Source organism: Bufo bufo, chromosome 2, assembly GCF_905171765.1.
Source record: "Bufo bufo chromosome 2, aBufBuf1.1, whole genome shotgun sequence".
Lineage (NCBI taxonomy): Eukaryota > Metazoa > Chordata > Amphibia > Anura > Bufonidae > Bufo > Bufo bufo.
In genome coordinates this window covers 27,782,699-27,801,375 of record NC_053390.1, presented here as the reverse complement: position 1 = coordinate 27,801,375, position 18,677 = coordinate 27,782,699, and the positions used below count along the sequence as shown (strand labels likewise).

The 18,677-nt window shown below is 48.6% G+C and overlaps 1 protein-coding gene across 1 annotated transcript in view; it reads left to right on the top strand.

Annotated features, from left to right (window-relative positions):
- The window catches only part of LOC120990673 (zinc finger protein 585A-like), a 1,368,789-nt gene that overhangs the window by 1,343,446 nt on the left and 6,666 nt on the right, over positions 1-18,677 (top strand). Inside the window, exon 5 of the mRNA XM_040419583.1 lies at positions 11,986-12,040. Coding sequence (XP_040275517.1) covers positions 11,986-12,040 — 55 coding nt within the window. The remainder of the gene's footprint in view (positions 1-11,985; positions 12,041-18,677) is intronic.

Below are 18,677 nucleotides of genomic sequence, written 5' to 3'. Positions count from 1 at the left end.
ATCAGGGGATATAGGGTTAACCAGGGATCAGGGTAATAAAGGGTTTATCAGGGGAGGTGGTGTGGATAGGGGTGGATTACCAGGGAAGACCAGGGGTGACCAGGGATGACCAGGGGTGACCAGGGGAGACCAGGGGTGACCAGGGGTGAACCAGGGGAGACCAGGGGTAACCAGGGGTAACCAGGGGAGACCAGGGGAGACCAGGGGAGACCAGGGGAGACCAGGGGTAACCAGGGGAGACCAGGGGTAACAGGGTTAGGATAAAGGGGGTGATACTTAGGGTTCTGCTCGTCCGTCCAGGGGTGGAGATGTCCGGCAGGGTCCCTCTTCCTGAGCGCAGGATGCGCTCTCCTCCTGAAGGGGGGGGTAAGGGCTGCAGGGGTTGGGTCCGGTCGGGTCAGCGCAGGACGCGCTCCTCTATAAGGTGAGTGGGGGGGTGTCCCGATGTCCTGAGCGCCGATGCGCTCTCCAGTGGGGGCCCCGATCCTCACCCCCCTCGGAGGACGAGACGCGTTCCTCCACGTGGGGGCCCAGAGCCTAAGCGCCGATGCGCTTCTCAAGATGGGGGGCCCTCTCCTAACTCTGGAGTGCCGGGGCCGCCGGATATTTATCCCCCGGCGGCCCGCACTCCCGCGCCACCAGGGGGCGCGCGCGCGCTCCCATCCTCCACGTGGGCCGGCGCAGTGATATGACGTCACTGCGCCGGCCAGCACATCGGGGACGCGCTGCAGACAGGCGGGAGAAGCCTTTGATCTCCCGCCTGCTGCACCTCGCATTCCGGACAGTGCGATGGTAATCGCACTGTCGGAATGCACATAATAGAAGGAGGAGAGGCTTCTCCCCTTCTTCTATCATGTGTAATTATCTCCAGCAGCGCTGAGGATAATTACAACAAAGGGCTCAGATTCTGTTGAATCTGAGCTCTTTGTATCCATCAGGATGACCGGACCCTTGTCTGGTCATTCTGATGTAATTAGCCAGATTGCATCGGTGCGAATGCTTGGGGCACATTCACACCGATGCACCTGGTTTCAGTTGTAGGAGGGGGGGGGGGATATATATATAATATACATGCGTATTGATGCTTGGGGCACATCCATACACATGTATACATTAATCATATCTAAGGGGGATTATATAAGGGGATATATAAGGTGGCACAAGCCCCTACACTATAAGGGGGCACAAGCCCCTACACTATCAGGGGGCACAAGCCCCTACACTATCAGGGGGCACAAGCCCCTACACTATCAGGGGGCACAAGCCCCTACACTATCAGGGGGCACAAGCCCCTACACTATCAGGGGGCACAAGCCCCTACACTATCAGGGGGCACATATTTCCCACAGGGGCCAACATGAGCCCCTGGGGATCACCATGGGCAGACGTGCACAGATGCTGGGCACATCTGTGCACATCGTCCCATGATGCTATGTCTCATGTATGCACATATATACCATACATGCCCGCACGTGTTTGCAGGCATGCATGGATATATATGCATACATCTCAACCGTTCCTCAACAATCCCCCTGTTGTCGGAATATAATACGACAATATAATGGGGGAACGGGTTGAGATATATTTGCCCCCCTTTAACCCCATCTTTGGTGGAAGTTCAGGAAGAACTGTAGTGCACACTGATCTTTAGGTACTTAGACATCCCTCATCCAGCTTCCTCCGACCTGCCCTTCACCGTAACCTCCTCCTCCGTCCACCGGATACACCGTACCACACACCCACAGTCTCTCGGTTATTCTGCCGATCTTCAGGTATCTTCGTCCCCCCCCCAATTCTGGAGCGGGTTCACCCTTACAGTCTTTACTTTTCTATCTCTTGGTGTTGGCCACCCCCACTTTGGAGTGGCCACACCCCCACAGTCTCTCGGTCATTCTGCCGATCTTCAGGTATCTTCGCCCCCCCCAATTCTGGAGCGGGTTCACCCTTACAGTCTTTGCCCAACTTTCTTGTTTTCCATCTTGATGGGTGCGGTTCTCCCGTGGACAGATTAATGGGTCTTTACAAGGCAGGTCAAACTCTTAAGCGGTGATGTCATGGTACCTAAATTCTACTGCGGAGAACACCTCCGCCACACTACACCTCCAGCCCTTCCCTTAAGAACCTCACCGTTCCAGGGTTCAAGGTGGCAAATGAATTATGCCTGTCCCTATCGTGACCTAACCTTATCCCCATTCACACAAAATACACATCCCTCCCAACACCACCAAATTCCATTAAATGTGTGTACCCATAGAGACTAATGCAACCTGGCATATCTCTACACCTCCAAAGACACAGGTAGGTCGCAGACCCCTGTGTCAATGGGAAACTACTATAGGATGCAAATGTGTACAGCCGAATATAGGCTGTCACACATTTGTACCTAGAGTGTCTATGGGTATGCAATCAACCGACAAACAAAATCAATACATGTACAATACAATGTGCTATGGGGTTTCAGGGTAGTACAAGTTATACGTCCCGAACCCTCATAGGAAACAAAGTGTGTCCATACAATATTTGGCTACAGGAACAATGTTTGAGTTATGTCCTGAGCCTCCTCCTCCGGATAGTTCTGTAAAGTTCTGTCTGGTTCTGGTGTATTTGGTCAGTAAGTCCCTTGACCCTCCGATTACGATGACCAGAACCAGAAGAAGTTTCACTGGGTGAAACAAGTGATAAGTTCTTCCACCCGAACGTCTCCCAAGTCTTCCTCCAGAGCCTTAAATAATGCTCCCGCTGGATTGTGGCAGTCTTCATTGCTATAACACCTCTAGGCAGAGGTCGCTTTGTTGCCAAAATCCAGTGGGATCCTCTGGAGCTTCACAACAGTGTCAGGGGGAATAGCTGGTCTCTTCTGTGGCGTCTCCTAGGTTTTTCTTCCGCTCCATATCCTATGGCAGAAGAAAACACCAGGCGCTCCCAGGGGAATTTCTCCCCTAACAGTGCAATTAATGTGAAAATTTCCAGCACCAATACCTTTGACCCATGGGTAGAGAAAGGTATTGGGCTGCCCTTTGTCTCACAGGACCCCTCGTCATCCCAACACTGGTGTCTGAACACCCTATCTTCAGAGGATAGAGTCCTCTGCTGCACATCCCTCTGCACCAACAGATAAGGATGGCCACCCTACTAGGTTGGGATAACTGGAGTTCTGTGGACAAAGCACCATCTTGTTATTGATGGCACCGCATCCCTGTCCACCCATGTGCACCCAGGCTGACTTCCCCCTGTGATCCCGTCCCGTGGAGGCCTGCAGAACCAATGGCATAGTCATGCCCCGGCTCCCCAGGACCCCACAACACAAGAACACAGTCCACACTCTGCTGCTAAACATTCTGCGTCCAATCCCTATCAGAGCTGTGCCGCCTGCTAGACTAGAATTAAGTGCGCAGCACAACATTACACCAATGTTGTCTGTCCGCCTCAGTCCCCAGCGCAACACAGCCCTACCGAAAACCTTGAGCACAACAGTGTTATCCGTATCGATCTGAGACCCTGGTTGCCCAGAATAATATCACATCATCCTTTGTGTGCTGCATGGAGAAGGTCCATGCCTTCTCCCGACCAGCAGGATTTCCCGTGTGATATTATCTGCTCGCGAACCTATACGTTCTCGATCCACAGTATAACACTGTTCCACTCCAAGGGGACACAGAATGAAACAAAGACAGCAGACGGGACTTACAACACTAAAATCAGCATGGTAGAACACATCCGTAGACAAGGACTACCACCATCAACATCAAGAAGAACGTACAAACAGATAACAAAAACACACAACATGGACATACACAGGGAACACACGGTGTAACAAATAGTACAGGGGTGTCAAATGTTGCCTAGCCTAGCCTGGCCACTCTGACCCCTCAGCAGCTGGTGATGCTGCCGAGAGGTAACCCCGTTATGGCCAGACTGACTAGACCCCACTGCACAATTTGTTACCTGGCTGATACTGTTGGACACATTGCAATTACTTGCACAAGGGCAATTCCTTGCAATGTGTCCTTTGTTCCCACACCTGAAACACGTGACTTGGTTTCCTGTCCTGTGTGTTTTGCAGTGTCTCGCTATGTGACCTAGGCCACCACATGCAAAACATCTGATGTTTGCTCTGCATGGCCCAGGTCCATCTACACTGCAGTCGTGCTCCCTTCTCCTGAATTGTACCATCCTCAGGGACGCACTCTTCAACACAGTTCTTTTTCCTAAAGTCAGGGAAAAATCTCTGTTAGTCTGGACCGGCTTGACCTGATGATTTGACCGGTCACAGACTACTCTCCCCCCTTGTGGCCCTGCACAGGGCAACATTTTGGGAGATTCCGACCCTGGCTTTACTGAAAAAGAAAGGGCCGGCACCAACTTAGTGATTACCTGTTGCATGCCAGACATTAGCTGGGACCTTACAGCAACCTGAGCCTTCAATTTGGCTACCGTCACGTCAGTAGAGGCAGTCCGCTCCTTGAAGGCTTTGACTTCAGTATAAGACTGAGTCAACTTAGCCTCAATTTCCTCCTTCTGCCTCTGCAGCTCTACCAACTGTGACTCTATCCTAGCCACCTGCGCATCTCGGTCAACAGTAGACTGCACATTCTCTGCCAGCTGCGCCTGCAATGTCGAAACCTGGTCCGAATTACTGGCACAGCACTGGCAGTGAATGGCCGGAGGAATTGTCTCCGTTGACCGAGACACCAGCGCCACTTCCTTTGGCTTACAGATGCTAGCCTCAAACGTATGAACGAGTTTGGCTAGCATCCGAAGCCGTTTGGTGGCCTTGTTCAAAACCGTCCGTTTGTTAACACAAAGCTTGTCGTAACTACAAGCCTGTGCTAACAAATCGGACCACAGCATTTCTGCTGACTTGTATGTAGTGGGGAGGATGGGGTTAAATGTGCTGTGTTTGGCTAAGTGTTGCAGTGTGGGGAAGTTCATACTCACCGTTTGATGAGTGTCCATTTTCTCCTTGGGGCCGTACCTCTTCCTTGCAGCTGCTTGGAAGAAGTCCATTTTCCCGGATCGCTTCTTCCCCAGCCGGACTTGTACGCCGCTCCCACGAAGATGGATCTCCTTCAGTGACGTGTGCTCTTCTCCCTTGCAATCACTTGAGCGATGCTTGTTGGTGCTGTACTTTTCCGTGTCTTCTTCTCTTACCCCAGCGACGGTGACCGTGTAAAGCAAATACAAAAATATTAATTCACAGAACAATTATAGATTCTCTGCAAAAGGTTTTGTTTCATTTCTGGTACTCTAAGGGAGGTATCGCTTCTCCTGTACGAATTATCGGGTCCTAGACGCTCAGACACTCCGCTGACCGCGTCTCTCCTGCCCGCTAATTCACAGTACCAGCGACCCTCAGCCTTAATACCAAAAATAAACGCAAAATCCACGCAGTGGGCCTGGCTCGCCAATGTAAAGGGGGAATATTAATCACCAATATTTATGCAAATATCGATAATTAATATTCATAAATGGGAGGAGCCATCTAGTGATAACTCCGCCCATTTATGCCTTTATATAACAATTACAATACTTTCGCTATGCTCTACACTGATCACTTATGCTAACTGCATGCGCCTTACTAACTTGCTACCGCTAACAAGTACACGCTACACAAAAGGGTATAAATATAACAGTATTTATTACACCAAGCAATACACTAACAATACACTATGCACGCAGTACACTACAATACAGCACTAAATATACAATCCTAAACTACACTACACATTCCCAATTCCACCCATCAACTAACTATACAATTTACACATTCAAGTATATGAACCCACCCCACCTGACTATTCACTGTCCCTACGGGGTATGACGAAGGGTTAAAAGGATTTGTTTGCAGAGCAGAAGCATGCTCTACAGGACCAGGGTAACCACTAGGGGTTAATCAGGGTTAGGGTTCCAGGGGTCAGTAGGGGATCAGGGGATATAGGGTTAACCAGGGATCAGGGTAATAAAGGGTTTATCAGGGGAGGTGGTGTGGATAGGGGTGGATTACCAGGGAAGACCAGGGGTGACCAGGGATGACCAGGGGTGACCAGGGGAGACCAGGGGTGACCAGGGGTGAACCAGGGGAGACCAGGGGTAACCAGGGGTAACCAGGGGAGACCAGGGGAGACCAGGGGTAACCAGGGGAGACCAGGGGTAACAGGGTTAGGATAAAGGGGGTGATACTTAGGGTTCTGCTCGTCCGTCCAGGGGTGGAGATGTCCGGCAGGGTCCCTCTTCCTGAGCGCAGGATGCGCTCTCCTCCTGAAGGGGGGGTAAGGGCTGCAGGGGTTGGGTCCGGTCGGGTCAGCGCAGGACGCGCTCCTCTATAAGGTGAGTGGGGGGGTGTCCCGATGTCCTGAGCGCCGATGCGCTCTCCAGTGGGGGCCCCGATCCTCACCCCCTCGGAGGACGAGACGCGTTCCTCCACGTGGGGGCCCAGAGCCTAAGCGCCGATGCGCTTCTCAAGATGGGGGGCCCTCTCCTAACTCTGGAGTGCCGGGGCCGCCGGATATTTATCCCCCGGCGGCCCGCACTCCCGCGCCACCAGGGGGCGCGCGCGCGCTCCCATCCTCCACGTGGGCCGGCGCAGTGATATGACGTCACTGCGCCGGCCAGCACATCGGGGACGCGCTGCAGACAGGCGGGAGAAGCCTTTGATCTCCCGCCTGCTGCACCTCGCATTCCGGACAGTGCGATGGTAATCGCACTGTCGGAATGCACATAATAGAAGGAGGAGAGGCTTCTCCCCTTCTTCTATCATGTGTAATTATCTCCAGCAGCGCTGAGGATAATTACAACAAAGGGCTCAGATTCTGTTGAATCTGAGCTCTTTGTATCCATCAGGATGACCGGACCCTTGTCTGGTCATTCTGATGTAATTAGCCAGATTGCATCGGTGCGAATGCTTGGGGCACATTCACACCGATGCACCTGGTTTCAGTTGTAGGAGGGGGGGGGGGATATATATATAATATACATGCGTATTGATGCTTGGGGCACATCCATACACATGTATACATTAATCATATCTAAGGGGGATTATATAAGGGGATATATAAGGTGGCACAAGCCCCTACACTATAAGGGGGCACAAGCCCCTACACTATCAGGGGGCACAAGCCCCTACACTATCAGGGGGCACAAGCCCCTACACTATCAGGGGGCACAAGCCCCTACACTATCAGGGGGCACAAGCCCCTACACTATCAGGGGGCACAAGCCCCTACACTATCAGGGGGCACATATTTCCCACAGGGGCCAACATGAGCCCCTGGGGATCACCATGGGCAGACGTGCACAGATGCTGGGCACATCTGTGCACATCGTCCCATGATGCTATGTCTCATGTATGCACATATATACCATACATGCCCGCACGTGTTTGCAGGCATGCATGGATATATATGCATACATCTCAACCGTTCCTCAACACCAACTAAGGCCTCTTTCACACGAGCATGACGGATTGGCTCCGGATGCGTTCAGTGAAACTCGCACCATTTTGCAAGCAAGTTCAGACAGTTTTGTCTGCGATTGCGTTCAGTTGTCCAGTTTTTTCTGCGTGGGTGCAATGTGTTGGTTGACAAACAACATCTCCTAGCAATCATCAGTGAAAAACGCATCGCACCCGCACTTGCTTGCCATTCACTTCTATGGGGCCAGGGCTGCGTGAAATACGCAGAATATAGAACATGCTGCGATTTTCACACAACGCAGAAGTGATGCGTAAAAGACAACACTCATGTACAGAGACCCATTGAAATAAATGAGTCAGGATTCAGTGCGGGTGCGTTCACGTCATGCATTGCACCCGCGTGGAAAACTCACTCGTGTGAAAGGGGCCTAAGGATGGTTCTGAACCATGTCTCGTGAGCACAGTAGGTGCCATAACTGGATTTTGCTGTCTCAAACAGCAGAGGCCCGGGCTAATGTCTGCGATCGGCGATAATGCAGATTGCAGAGATTTAACTCCTCAGATGCCATGGTCAAATGTGACCACTGCCTCCAAGAGTGTAAAACCAGAAGCCAGGTGCTTCCCATCAGAAGTCGCCTTACCCTGGCTGAGATCGGGGAAGGTGATCTGTGCCTGTAATAGGCCTGAGCCTGTACAAGGCTTCCAGGCTAATTACTATGATTTTCCAATGCTGGCCTGTTTCCTGTTCCCTATGTAATTTGCATAATGTGTGAGATAGGGAAACAGCTCTCATGATGTGAACACTGTGTAACTGAAGTTAAATGATATGGACAGACATTCTGCTGTTTGGCCACAAGATGCCGCTGTTTCCTAAGTACAACAACAGACTGCGTTTCATGTGATATTGAACACTCTCAGGAGTGGAGCCAAACAAGTCTGGAAAGAAGTGAAGGTTCATCCATCTTGGGGTGAAGCTGGGAGACTGTGGACCTGTGTGATGAGAGGATCCATCGACATCCAGATGTGGGAGCATCCTTCAGTGACCAGAGCTGCAGCCAAGTAAAGCTGATCGTGTCCAAGACCCTGATCCCGTCCAGAGGAAGGAGGATTGCTGCTAGGAACTCTGATGAGAGCTGAGGAGCCAAGCAACATATACTGCGGGACCGCGCGCTTGTTGGAGAAGCCTTTGTTCGATTCACAGTCACCAGCTGATGAAGAGCAGACTTGGGTCAGTAAGACTGATCGTGCACGCACCTCATTGCAGTGTTGGCGCCTAAAATACTAGAGACTGAGACCAGGCCTGTAGTTAGTTAGTTAGGGTTTCTGTTTGTGTCAGGTCACAAGGATTGTTACCTGTTCACTACAAGGACTTCACAGTTATTGTTACAGTTTACACCGGAGAGCTGATAAACTTCACCACAAACTCAATTCAGGCTGGCGTTTACTCAGAAGAAACACTAAGGCACGTGCTAAATGACCAGTTATTGGAGGGGTCCCCCACTAATGACATGGAGTAATGTGGACAGACAGCAAGACGTCTCTCTGGATCTGAGGAGACGAGGAATCTGTAGAGGAGCTCAGAATAAGAGATCGCTATCTGACCGCATCATTCTCCTGACCGGATTCCTGCCATCCCAGGAGAAACTTCTCTTCTATAAAGTGTCCCCACCACTGAGCAGAGAACAGACATTTCTAAATGGAACACGTATGTGACACGTCTGCTCTGCACATGCCTTCTAGCCACGCCCCCTAATAAACCCGGGAAGGCGGTCCCTGATGATGGGCACTGAGCAGGGTGGATTTGATTTAAATCATAGTTTTCTACATAAAGACTAATTCTTGCTGGTATAACTTATAATATGCAAGTAGATGAAGATTTTTAGAATAACAACTTTTCATATTAGTTTGATTAGGTTGATTCTGCATTCATAGGTTTGTAGAAGTTAGGATTAAGGTATTTTTCTCAACTCTGTTCATGTTATAACTGCCCAATAATCTTACAAAAACCTCTGGAAGAGCCTGACCTTGTGAATGGATTAATGGAATTTATTTACCAAAAAAATGACACATAGAAACATAGAATGTGTCGGCAGATAAGAACCATTTGGCCCATCTAGTCTGCCCAATATACTGAATACTATGGATAGCCCCTGGCTCTATCTTATATGAAGGATGGCCTTATGCCTATCCCATGCATGCTTAAACTCCTTCACTGTATTTGCAGCTACCACTTCTGCAGGAAGGCTATTCCATGCATCCACTACTCTCTCAGTAAAGTAATACTTCCTAATATTACTTTTAAACCTATGTCCTCTTGTAGCAGTTTTTCTTCTATTAAATATTCTCTCCTCTTTTACCTTGTTGATTCCCTTTATGTATTTAAAAGTTTCTATCATATCCCCTCTGTCTCGTCTTTCTTCCAAGCTATACATATTAAGGTCCTTTAATCTTTCCTGGTAAGTTTTATCCTGCAATCCATGTACCAGTTTAGTAGCTCTTCTCTGAACTCTCTCCAAAGTATCAATATCCTTCTGGAGATATGGTCTCCAGTACTGAGCACAATACTCCAAATGAGGTCTCACTAGTGCTCTGTAGAGCGGCATGAGCACCTCCCTCTTTCTACTGGTAATGCCTCTCCCTATACACCCAAGCATTCTGCTAGCATTTCCTGCTGCTCTATGACATTGTCTGCCTACCTTTAAGTCTTCTGAAATAATGACCCCTAAATCCCTTTCCTCAGATACTGAGGTTAGGACTGTATCTCTGATTTTATATTCTGCTCTTGGTTTTTTACGCCCCAGGTGCATTATCTTGCACTTATCAACATTAAATTTTAGTTGCCAGATTTTTGACCATTCCTCTAGTTTTCCTAAATCCTTTTCCATTTAGTGTATCCCTCCAGGAACATCAACCCTGTTACAAATCTTTGTGTCATCAGCAAAAAGACACACCTTACCATCGAGGCCTTCTGCAATTTCGCTAATAAAGATATTAAACAATATGGGTCCCAGAACAGATCCCTGAGGTACCCCACTGGTAACAAGACCTTGGTCTGAATATACTCCATTGACTACAACCCTCTGTTGTCTGTCCCTCAGCCACTGCCTAATCCATTCAACAATATGGGAGTCCACGTACAGCCTTATTCTACATAATTAAAAAAATAATCTTTATTTCATGATGGAATAACCTTTGGATGGTAATATATTTTCCTCAAAAAGCATTTTATATAAAAAAATCAGATTTAAATAAAAAAAATCTGATTTTTTTGATTTTTTTTAAAAAAAATCATTGATTTTTCCACCCTGGCACTGGGGCTGGCGCCTTGATGGTCATCATACTAAGCTGAGGAGTGGAGAAGGATTCCTTGTGTGTAATGGAGGAGAATCTCCAGAGGTGACATGTCTGAGCTCTCCACCACACTGTCTCCTCACAGCTCATCTTACCTGCAGGCTGGAGGAATGGCTGATACCAGAGAGAACAAGAGCCCTGACTACCGACCAGGACCTGCCCAGTATCTGCTGCACTGCCAGAGCTGAAGGACCTGGGGTGACGTCACCGTCATGTGATCAATGCAGGGGGCGGGGCTCAGCAGTGGGGAGAGAAGGTGGTAAAGGACCTGGGGGTGATGTCACCGTCATGTGATCAGTGGAGGGGGCGGGGCTCAGCTGTGGAGAAGAGGTGGTGAAGGACCTGGGGTGATGTCACCGTCATGTGATCAGTGCAGGGGGCGGGGCTCAATGGGTCAGGCAGTGATCACATGACAGTGACATCATCACAGGTCCTTCTCAACTTCTTTGTTGCTGAGCTCCAGCTCCTCCAGTTCTCTCCTCTTCTCCTGAATGAGCCACCAAGGATGGACAGGAAGGAGATCAGCAGAAGAATATTAGACCTCACCTTGGAGATCATCTCCCTGCTGAGCGGAGAGGTAAACTTTTCTAGATTTCTCTCCTCTTTATTGTATTCTGTAACAAGTCAGACATCGGGAAGGAGAATCCATCATAGGAAGTGATAGGAAGAGTCCAGGGTCCTGGAGAACGGCCTCCAGACCTTCCAAGTGATGGAGAACCTGAAGATCAGCCCCCAATATGGTGAGTGATGTGTCATGTGACCAGTGACCAATAGTCATGTTGTAGGAGCCATGAGAAGGTAAGTAGGCACGTTGTACCAGGAGGAGAGGGCCGGAGGAGAGCACATGGCCCCTGAAGGGTTTATTCCCTAAGTGTCTCTCTCCATCCACAGGAGTACACAATAGTGAAGAAGACATCGGGGGACTGTGTGACTCCCATCATCCATCTCCAGGAGTCAGGAGGGTGGAGCAGGACCCCTCACCCCATCACAGAGCCTCCCCCTCCCCCCCTGATACATGAGCAGAAGATCCTAGAACTCACCCACAAGATGATGGAGCTGCTGACTGGAGAGGTGACACTGCTGGGAATGCTGGGAAATTCTCCAGTAACAGCACTGGAGGGGTCTGGGTGATGACGGTGTCATTGTGTTGTCAGGTTCCTATAAGGTGTCAGGATGTCACTGTCTATTTCTCCATGGAGGAGTGGGAGTATATAGAAGGACACAAGGATCTGTACAAGGAGGCCATGATGGAGGAGCACCAGCCTCTTACATCACAAGGTAAGACCCGTCATGTGCAGTGTATACACGTGTGTGCAGTGACATGTAATGGAGGACCACCAGCCTCTTATATCACAAGGTAAGACCCGTCATGTGCAGTGTATACACGTGTGTGCAGTGACATGTAATGGAGGAGCACCAGCCTCTTATATCACAAGGTAAGAGCCGTCATGTGCAGTGTATACACGTGTGTGCAGTGACATGTAATGGAGGAGCACCAGCCTCTTATATCACAAGGTAAGAGCCGTCATGTGCAGTGTATACACGTGTGTGCAGTGACATGTAATGGAGGAGCACCAGCCTCTTATATCACAAGGTAAGAGCCGTCATGTGCAGTGTATACACGTGTGTGCAGTGACATGTAATGGAGGAGCACCAGCCTCTTATATCACAAGGTAAGAGCCGTCATGTGCAGTGTATACACGTGTGTGCAGTGACATGTAATGGAGGAGCACCAGCCTCTAATATCACAAGGTAAGAGCCGTCATGTGCAGTGTATACACGTGTGTGCAGTGACATGTAATGGAGGAGCACCAGCCTCTTATATCACAAGGTAAGAGCCGTCATGTGCAGTGTATACACGTGTGTGCAGTGACATGTAATGGAGGAGCACCAGCCTCTTATATCACAAGGTAAGATCCGTCATATGCAGTGTATACACGTGTGTGCAGTGACATGTAATGGAGGAGCACCAGCCTCTTATATCACAGGGTAAGAGCCGTCATGTGCAGTGTATACACGTGTGTGCAGTGACATGTAATGGAGGAGCAACAGCCTCTTATATCACAAGGTGAGAGCCGTCATGTGCAGTGTATACACGTGTGTGCAGTGACATGTAATGGAGGACCACTAGCCTCTTATATCACAAGGTAAAAGCCGTCATGTGCAGTGTATACACGTGTGTGCAGTGACATGTAATGGAGGAGCACCAGCCTCTTATATCACAAGGTAAGAGCCGTCATGTGCAGTGTATACACGTGTGTGCAGTGACATGTAATGGAGGAGCACCAGCCTCTTATATCACAGGGTAAGAGCCGTCATGTGCAGTGTATACACGTGTGTGCAGTGACATGTAATGGAGGATCACCAGCCTCTTATATCACAAGGTAAGAGCTGTCATGTGCAGTGTATACACGTGTGCAGTGACATGTAATGGAGGAGCACCAGCCTCTTATATCACAAGGTAAGAGCCGTCATGTGCAGTGTATACACGTGTGTGCAGTGACATGTAATGGAGGAGCACCAGCCTCTTATATCACAAGGTAAGAGCTGTCATGTGCAGTGTATACACGTGTGCAGTGACATGTAATGGAGGAGCACCAGCCTCTTATATCACAAGGTAAGAGCCGTCATGTGCAGTGTATACACGTGTGTGCAGTGACATGTAATGGAGGAGCACCAGCCTCTTATATCACAAGGTAAGAGCCGTCATGTGCAGTGTATACACGTGTGTGCAGTGACATGTAATGGAGGAGCACCAGCCTCTTATATCACAAGGTAAGACCCGTCATGTGCAGTGTATACACGTGTGTGCAGTGACATGTAATGGAGGAGCACCAGCCTCTTATATCACAGGGTAAGAGCCGTCATGTGCAGTGTATACACGTGTGTGCAGTGACATGTAATGGAGGACCACCAACCTCTTATATCACAAGGTCAGACCCGTCATGTGCAGTGTATACACGTGTGTGCAGTGACATGTAATGGAGGATCTCCACAGTTTCTTCTCACATTACATTAGATGCTACATGTTCTTTATATGTCGATCATATCCGTAGAGCTCCAGTCACATGATGGGAGTGTGTCCTTCTGGCCTCCGTCGGGCCGGTATAGTAGACTACGCTGCTCTATCAGAGACGTCCTGTAAAATCCATGTTCCGCAGCGTATACAGTGTAGATCATAACTGGAGCTTATGGGCAATTTCCGCCCCTGTGTGACTGTATAGAGCCTGACGTCGGAGCTTCTGTCAGAGGAAGATATTGGGAAACCCTCCTCACATATGTTCTGCTGGAGGTTCAGACGTGGTGTGAACAGGTCCTTACTTTTATAAGGAGAGTCCATCATAGTGACTTTCCAGTCGTTCTCCTGCCCTTCATGTCTGGGATCCTCTAGTCACTCCACAAGCAGAGAAGATACAACCTGCTACACGTGACTGGAGGAGGAGGTCGGATCCCCCTTTATTACAGCCACATTCAGAGGAGCGGGACAGTCACAGAAATGTCTGCAGCTGATCTGCCATGTGCTCTTGACTGATCTGTTCTGCTCTTATAATCTGTCTAACACAGGGATTGTAAGGTTAGGGTTCTGCAGGGGCGGGGTTTAAGATCACAAGTGCCAATCACTTGGAGGTATATAATGTGTTACTTTTCGTGCTCTGCTGGTTCTAGAATACGAGGCGTCCAATTATATCCAATCTCCCTATAATCCCAGATAACTGACGACCATCCAAGATGAGAAACAGATGCAAATAGAAATTACTGTTCAAAAACGGGTGCACTAGTGCGAAATGGGCTTTTTAGGGGTTAAAAATATATATTTTTTAAATCACTCACCTAATCCACTTACACACACAGAAGCAGGCGCTCCTCTTGATTGAAAAGGACCTGCCAATGGAACTGCGCTCTGCGTGATGACATCACCACAGACTCATGTTGGGAGAGTGCGGTGACATCATCACGCTGAGCGCAGGGGGGAGCGACTGCCTCTGTGCATGCAAGTGGCTGAGGTAAGTGTTTTGTTTTTTTGCTAAAAAAAAACATTAGGGGGCCACCATGGGAGACATTATTACTGCTGGGGCCACTAATGTGGGACATTATTACAGCTGGGGGCTACTACTATGGACACTATTACTAGTGGGGCCCTATAGGGTGCATTATGTAAGCTGAGGCACTGTGGGGGTTGGAATCTTTATTTTAAAAAAACCAATGAAATTAATCTGTTTTCCGTGGCCATTTTTAATGGCCATGAAAACTGATGCAAAACTGCCATTTAAAATGGACAGGCGGCCAGAAAATGGATGCACAAATGGTGTTTTTTTTATCTCCTTTACTGCGGTATTGAATGGGTTAATCTGCTCTGTGTGTGCAATTGTGTTCCTGTTCCGCCTCCGTACCGTTGGCAGTGAGATCTCCATGGAGCTTGCGGCATCCGTGTCTGCCGGCTTCTGCTCTGTTTCCCGGGTTAGGGTCCATTCACCTGACCATACTTATGGGTCCTCATTACGGAATGGATGCAAACTCATTCATTTCAATGGGGCAGTGAAAGATACGGACGACACACCGTGTGCTGTCCGCATCCATACTTCCGTTACGCAACTCTGCAAAAAAGCTAGAATACGTCCCATTCTTGTCTGCAGTTGTGGACAAGAATAGGCATTTCGATCATAGGGCTGGCCACTTGCAGTCTGCAATATGCAGAACGCACACGGCCAATATCAGTGTTTTGCAGATCCGCAATTTGCGGACTGCAAAAGACATACGATCGTGTGAATGTACCCTTATCCTGCCTGGGTTCCTGCAGCCTGCCTGTTTGGGTTCCTGCAGCCTGCCTGCTTGGGTTCCTGCAGCCTGCCTGCTTGGGTTCCTGCAGCCTGCCTGCTTGGGTTCCTGCAGCCTGCCTGCTTGGGTTCCTGCAGCCTGCCTGCTTGGGTTCCTGCAGCCTGCCTGCTTGGGTTCCTGCAGCCTGCCTGCTTGGGTTCCTGCAGCCTGCCTGCTTTGGTTCCTGCAGCCTGCCTGTTTTGGTTCCTGCAGCCTGCCTGCTTGGGTTCCTGCAGTCTGCCTGACCAGCATTGTCCATATCTGTCAGCCTGCTAGGGCTCCTTGTTCTGGTTCATGCCTGGTGGCTGTCCTACTGCGAAGACCAGATCCCACTGTATAAGGATTTAAGGCTGAAAACCAGGGGACCGCCAGGAAAGTGCCATCAGGATTAGCCCAACGTCACACCGGTTACTTGGCGCAGTTGTCCGTAACATTTATACAAGAGGAGTAAAACAGCATAAAATAAGGACATGTATGAGAGAGCCCAAGTAACATCAAGAGGGTATACAATCATTAAAACAATGTCAAAAATGGTAATCTTTATTTTTACAGTGTCAAGAGGATCAGCTGATTCCAAGCCACTCTCCCTGCACTGGCTTTGCCAGATAGAGCAGTACTGCTCCTCCAGGCAGAGCACATCTCAGAATAGTTAGTAGAAGGCTGAGGAAGAGCTTCCGCTGTATTATATCTGGATGAGCAATGTGTAATATTACATACATATTCAAAATGTGACCAGCTGAGGTTTTCTCCAGTAATATAAGCTGATCCTCTGAGCTTTCAGCAGTTGGATCCATGGAGCACAGGAACCCTCTGAACCAGCTTCATTTCTGTGGTTTATCCAGTTAGAACACTCCTTTTGTGGATTGTAGAGTGGACACTAAGGTCTAGGATAATAGGTTTTCATCAACAAATGCTGCCAGGACTCCTAGAGAAATCCTGTGAGTCCTGCTTCCATCGCCCACACAGTGATTGGTGGCTTTTCCTTTGTCATCTACTTGACAACTGTGAGAAAGCTATCACTGATGAGTGTGCGATGCTTGAGGTGCTAACACACCTTCCTTGTTTCACCCCACCAATGCTGCATGTTCTAGGAGTTCACAAAACTAAGATGAACATTATATGGAGAAAAGTATTGGGCCATGACTTTTAATCATTGAATTTAGGTGTTTCATTCAGTCTATTCCCACAGATGTATAACATCCAGCCTCTAGCCAGGCAGTCTGCAATTACCACAAGTGTATAAAATCCATCCCCTAGCCATGTTGTCTGCCTTTACAGACATTGCGAAAGAATGGCTTATTCTGAGGAGCTCATTGAATTCGAGCTTGGTCCTGTAATAGGAGCCACCTCTGCCACAAGTCAATTCCTGAAGTGTCCTAGATATTCCACCATCACCTGTGAGTGGTATTATTCTAAAGCTGAAGGAACCACAGCAATTCAGCCACAAAGTGGAGATCACGTAAAGTTAGAGTGGGGTCGCCAAGTGCTGAAGAGCATAGTGCGTTAAAGTCATCAACGCTGATGTTGACTACAAACTTCCTCTGACATTAACATCCGCACAAAAACTGTGCTGTCGGGAGCTTCATGAAATGGGTTTCCATGGGCAAGCAGTTGCGTGCAACACTTACATCACCAAGCACAATGACAAGTGTCAGATGGAGGTTTGTACAGCATGCCACCACTGGACTCTGGTGGTGTTTTATGGAGTGACCAATCACAATTCTCTATCAGGCGGTCTGAAAGTTTGGTGCAAGAGGGATAATGCTATGGGGTGTTTTTCAGGGGTTGCCCTCGACCGCTTTGTTCCAGTAAAGGAAATCTTGAAGCTTCAGCAGACCAAGACATTTTTTGGACAATTGTATGCTTCTGACTTTGTGGGAATAGATTGGGGAAGGCCTTTTTCTGCTTCATCATGACTGTGCCCCAAAGAACAAAGCCAGCTCCATAAAGGCATGGTTGGGTGACTTTGGTGTGGAAGAACTTGACTAGTCCTGACCTCAAACCCCATCCAACACCTTTGGTATAAATAAAAACGGAGAATGTGAGCCAGGCCCTCTCCTCAAACATCAGTGTCTCACCTCACAAATGCTTTTCTGGGTGAATGGGCAAAAAAATTCCCAGGACACCCTCCAAAATCTTTATAGAAAGCCTTCACAGAAGGCATTACATTCCCTATAGATTTAGAAAGGGAATGTAATGAAAGCTCCTGAAGGTGGAATCTGTAGGTGTCCTATACTGTGTGTATGTAACATAGTTCATAAGGCCGAAAAAAGACATTTGTCCATCCAGTTCGGCCTGTTATCCTGCAAGTTGATCCAGAGGAAGGCAAAAAACCCTGTGAGGTAGAAGCCAATTTTCTCCACTTTAGGGGAATAAAAAATTTCTTCCCGACTCCAATCAGAATAACTCCCTGGATCAACGACCCCTCTCTAGTAGCTATAGCCTGTAATATTATTACACTCCAGAAATACATCCAGGCCCCTCTTGAATTCCTTTATTGTACTCACCATCACCACCTCCTCAGGCAGAGAGTTCCATAGTCTCACTGCTCTTACCGTAAAGAATCCTCTTCTATGTTTGTGTACAAACCTTCTTTCCTCCAGACGCAGAGGATGTCCCCTCGTCACAGTCACAGTCCTGGGGATAAATAGCTGATGGGATAGATCTCTGTACTGACCCCTGATATATTTATACATATTAATTAGATCTCCCCTCAGTCGTCTTTTTTCTAAAGTGAATAACCCTAATTTTGATAATCTTTCAGGGTACTGTAGTTGCCCCATTCCAGTTATTACTTTAGTTGCCCTCCTCTGAACCCTCTCTAGCTCTGCTATGTCTGCCCTGTTCACAGGAGCCCAGAACTGTACACAGTACTCCATGTGTGGTCTGACTAGTGATTTGTAAAGGGGTAGGACTATGTTCATATCACGGGAATCTATGCCCCTTTTGATGCAACCCATTATCTTGTTGGCCTTGGCAGCAGCTGCCTGACACTGGTTTTTGCTGTTTAGTTTGCTGTTTATTAAAATTCCTAGATCCTTTTCCATGTCAGTGTTACCGAGTGTTTTACCATTTAGTATGTACGGGTGACTTGCATTTT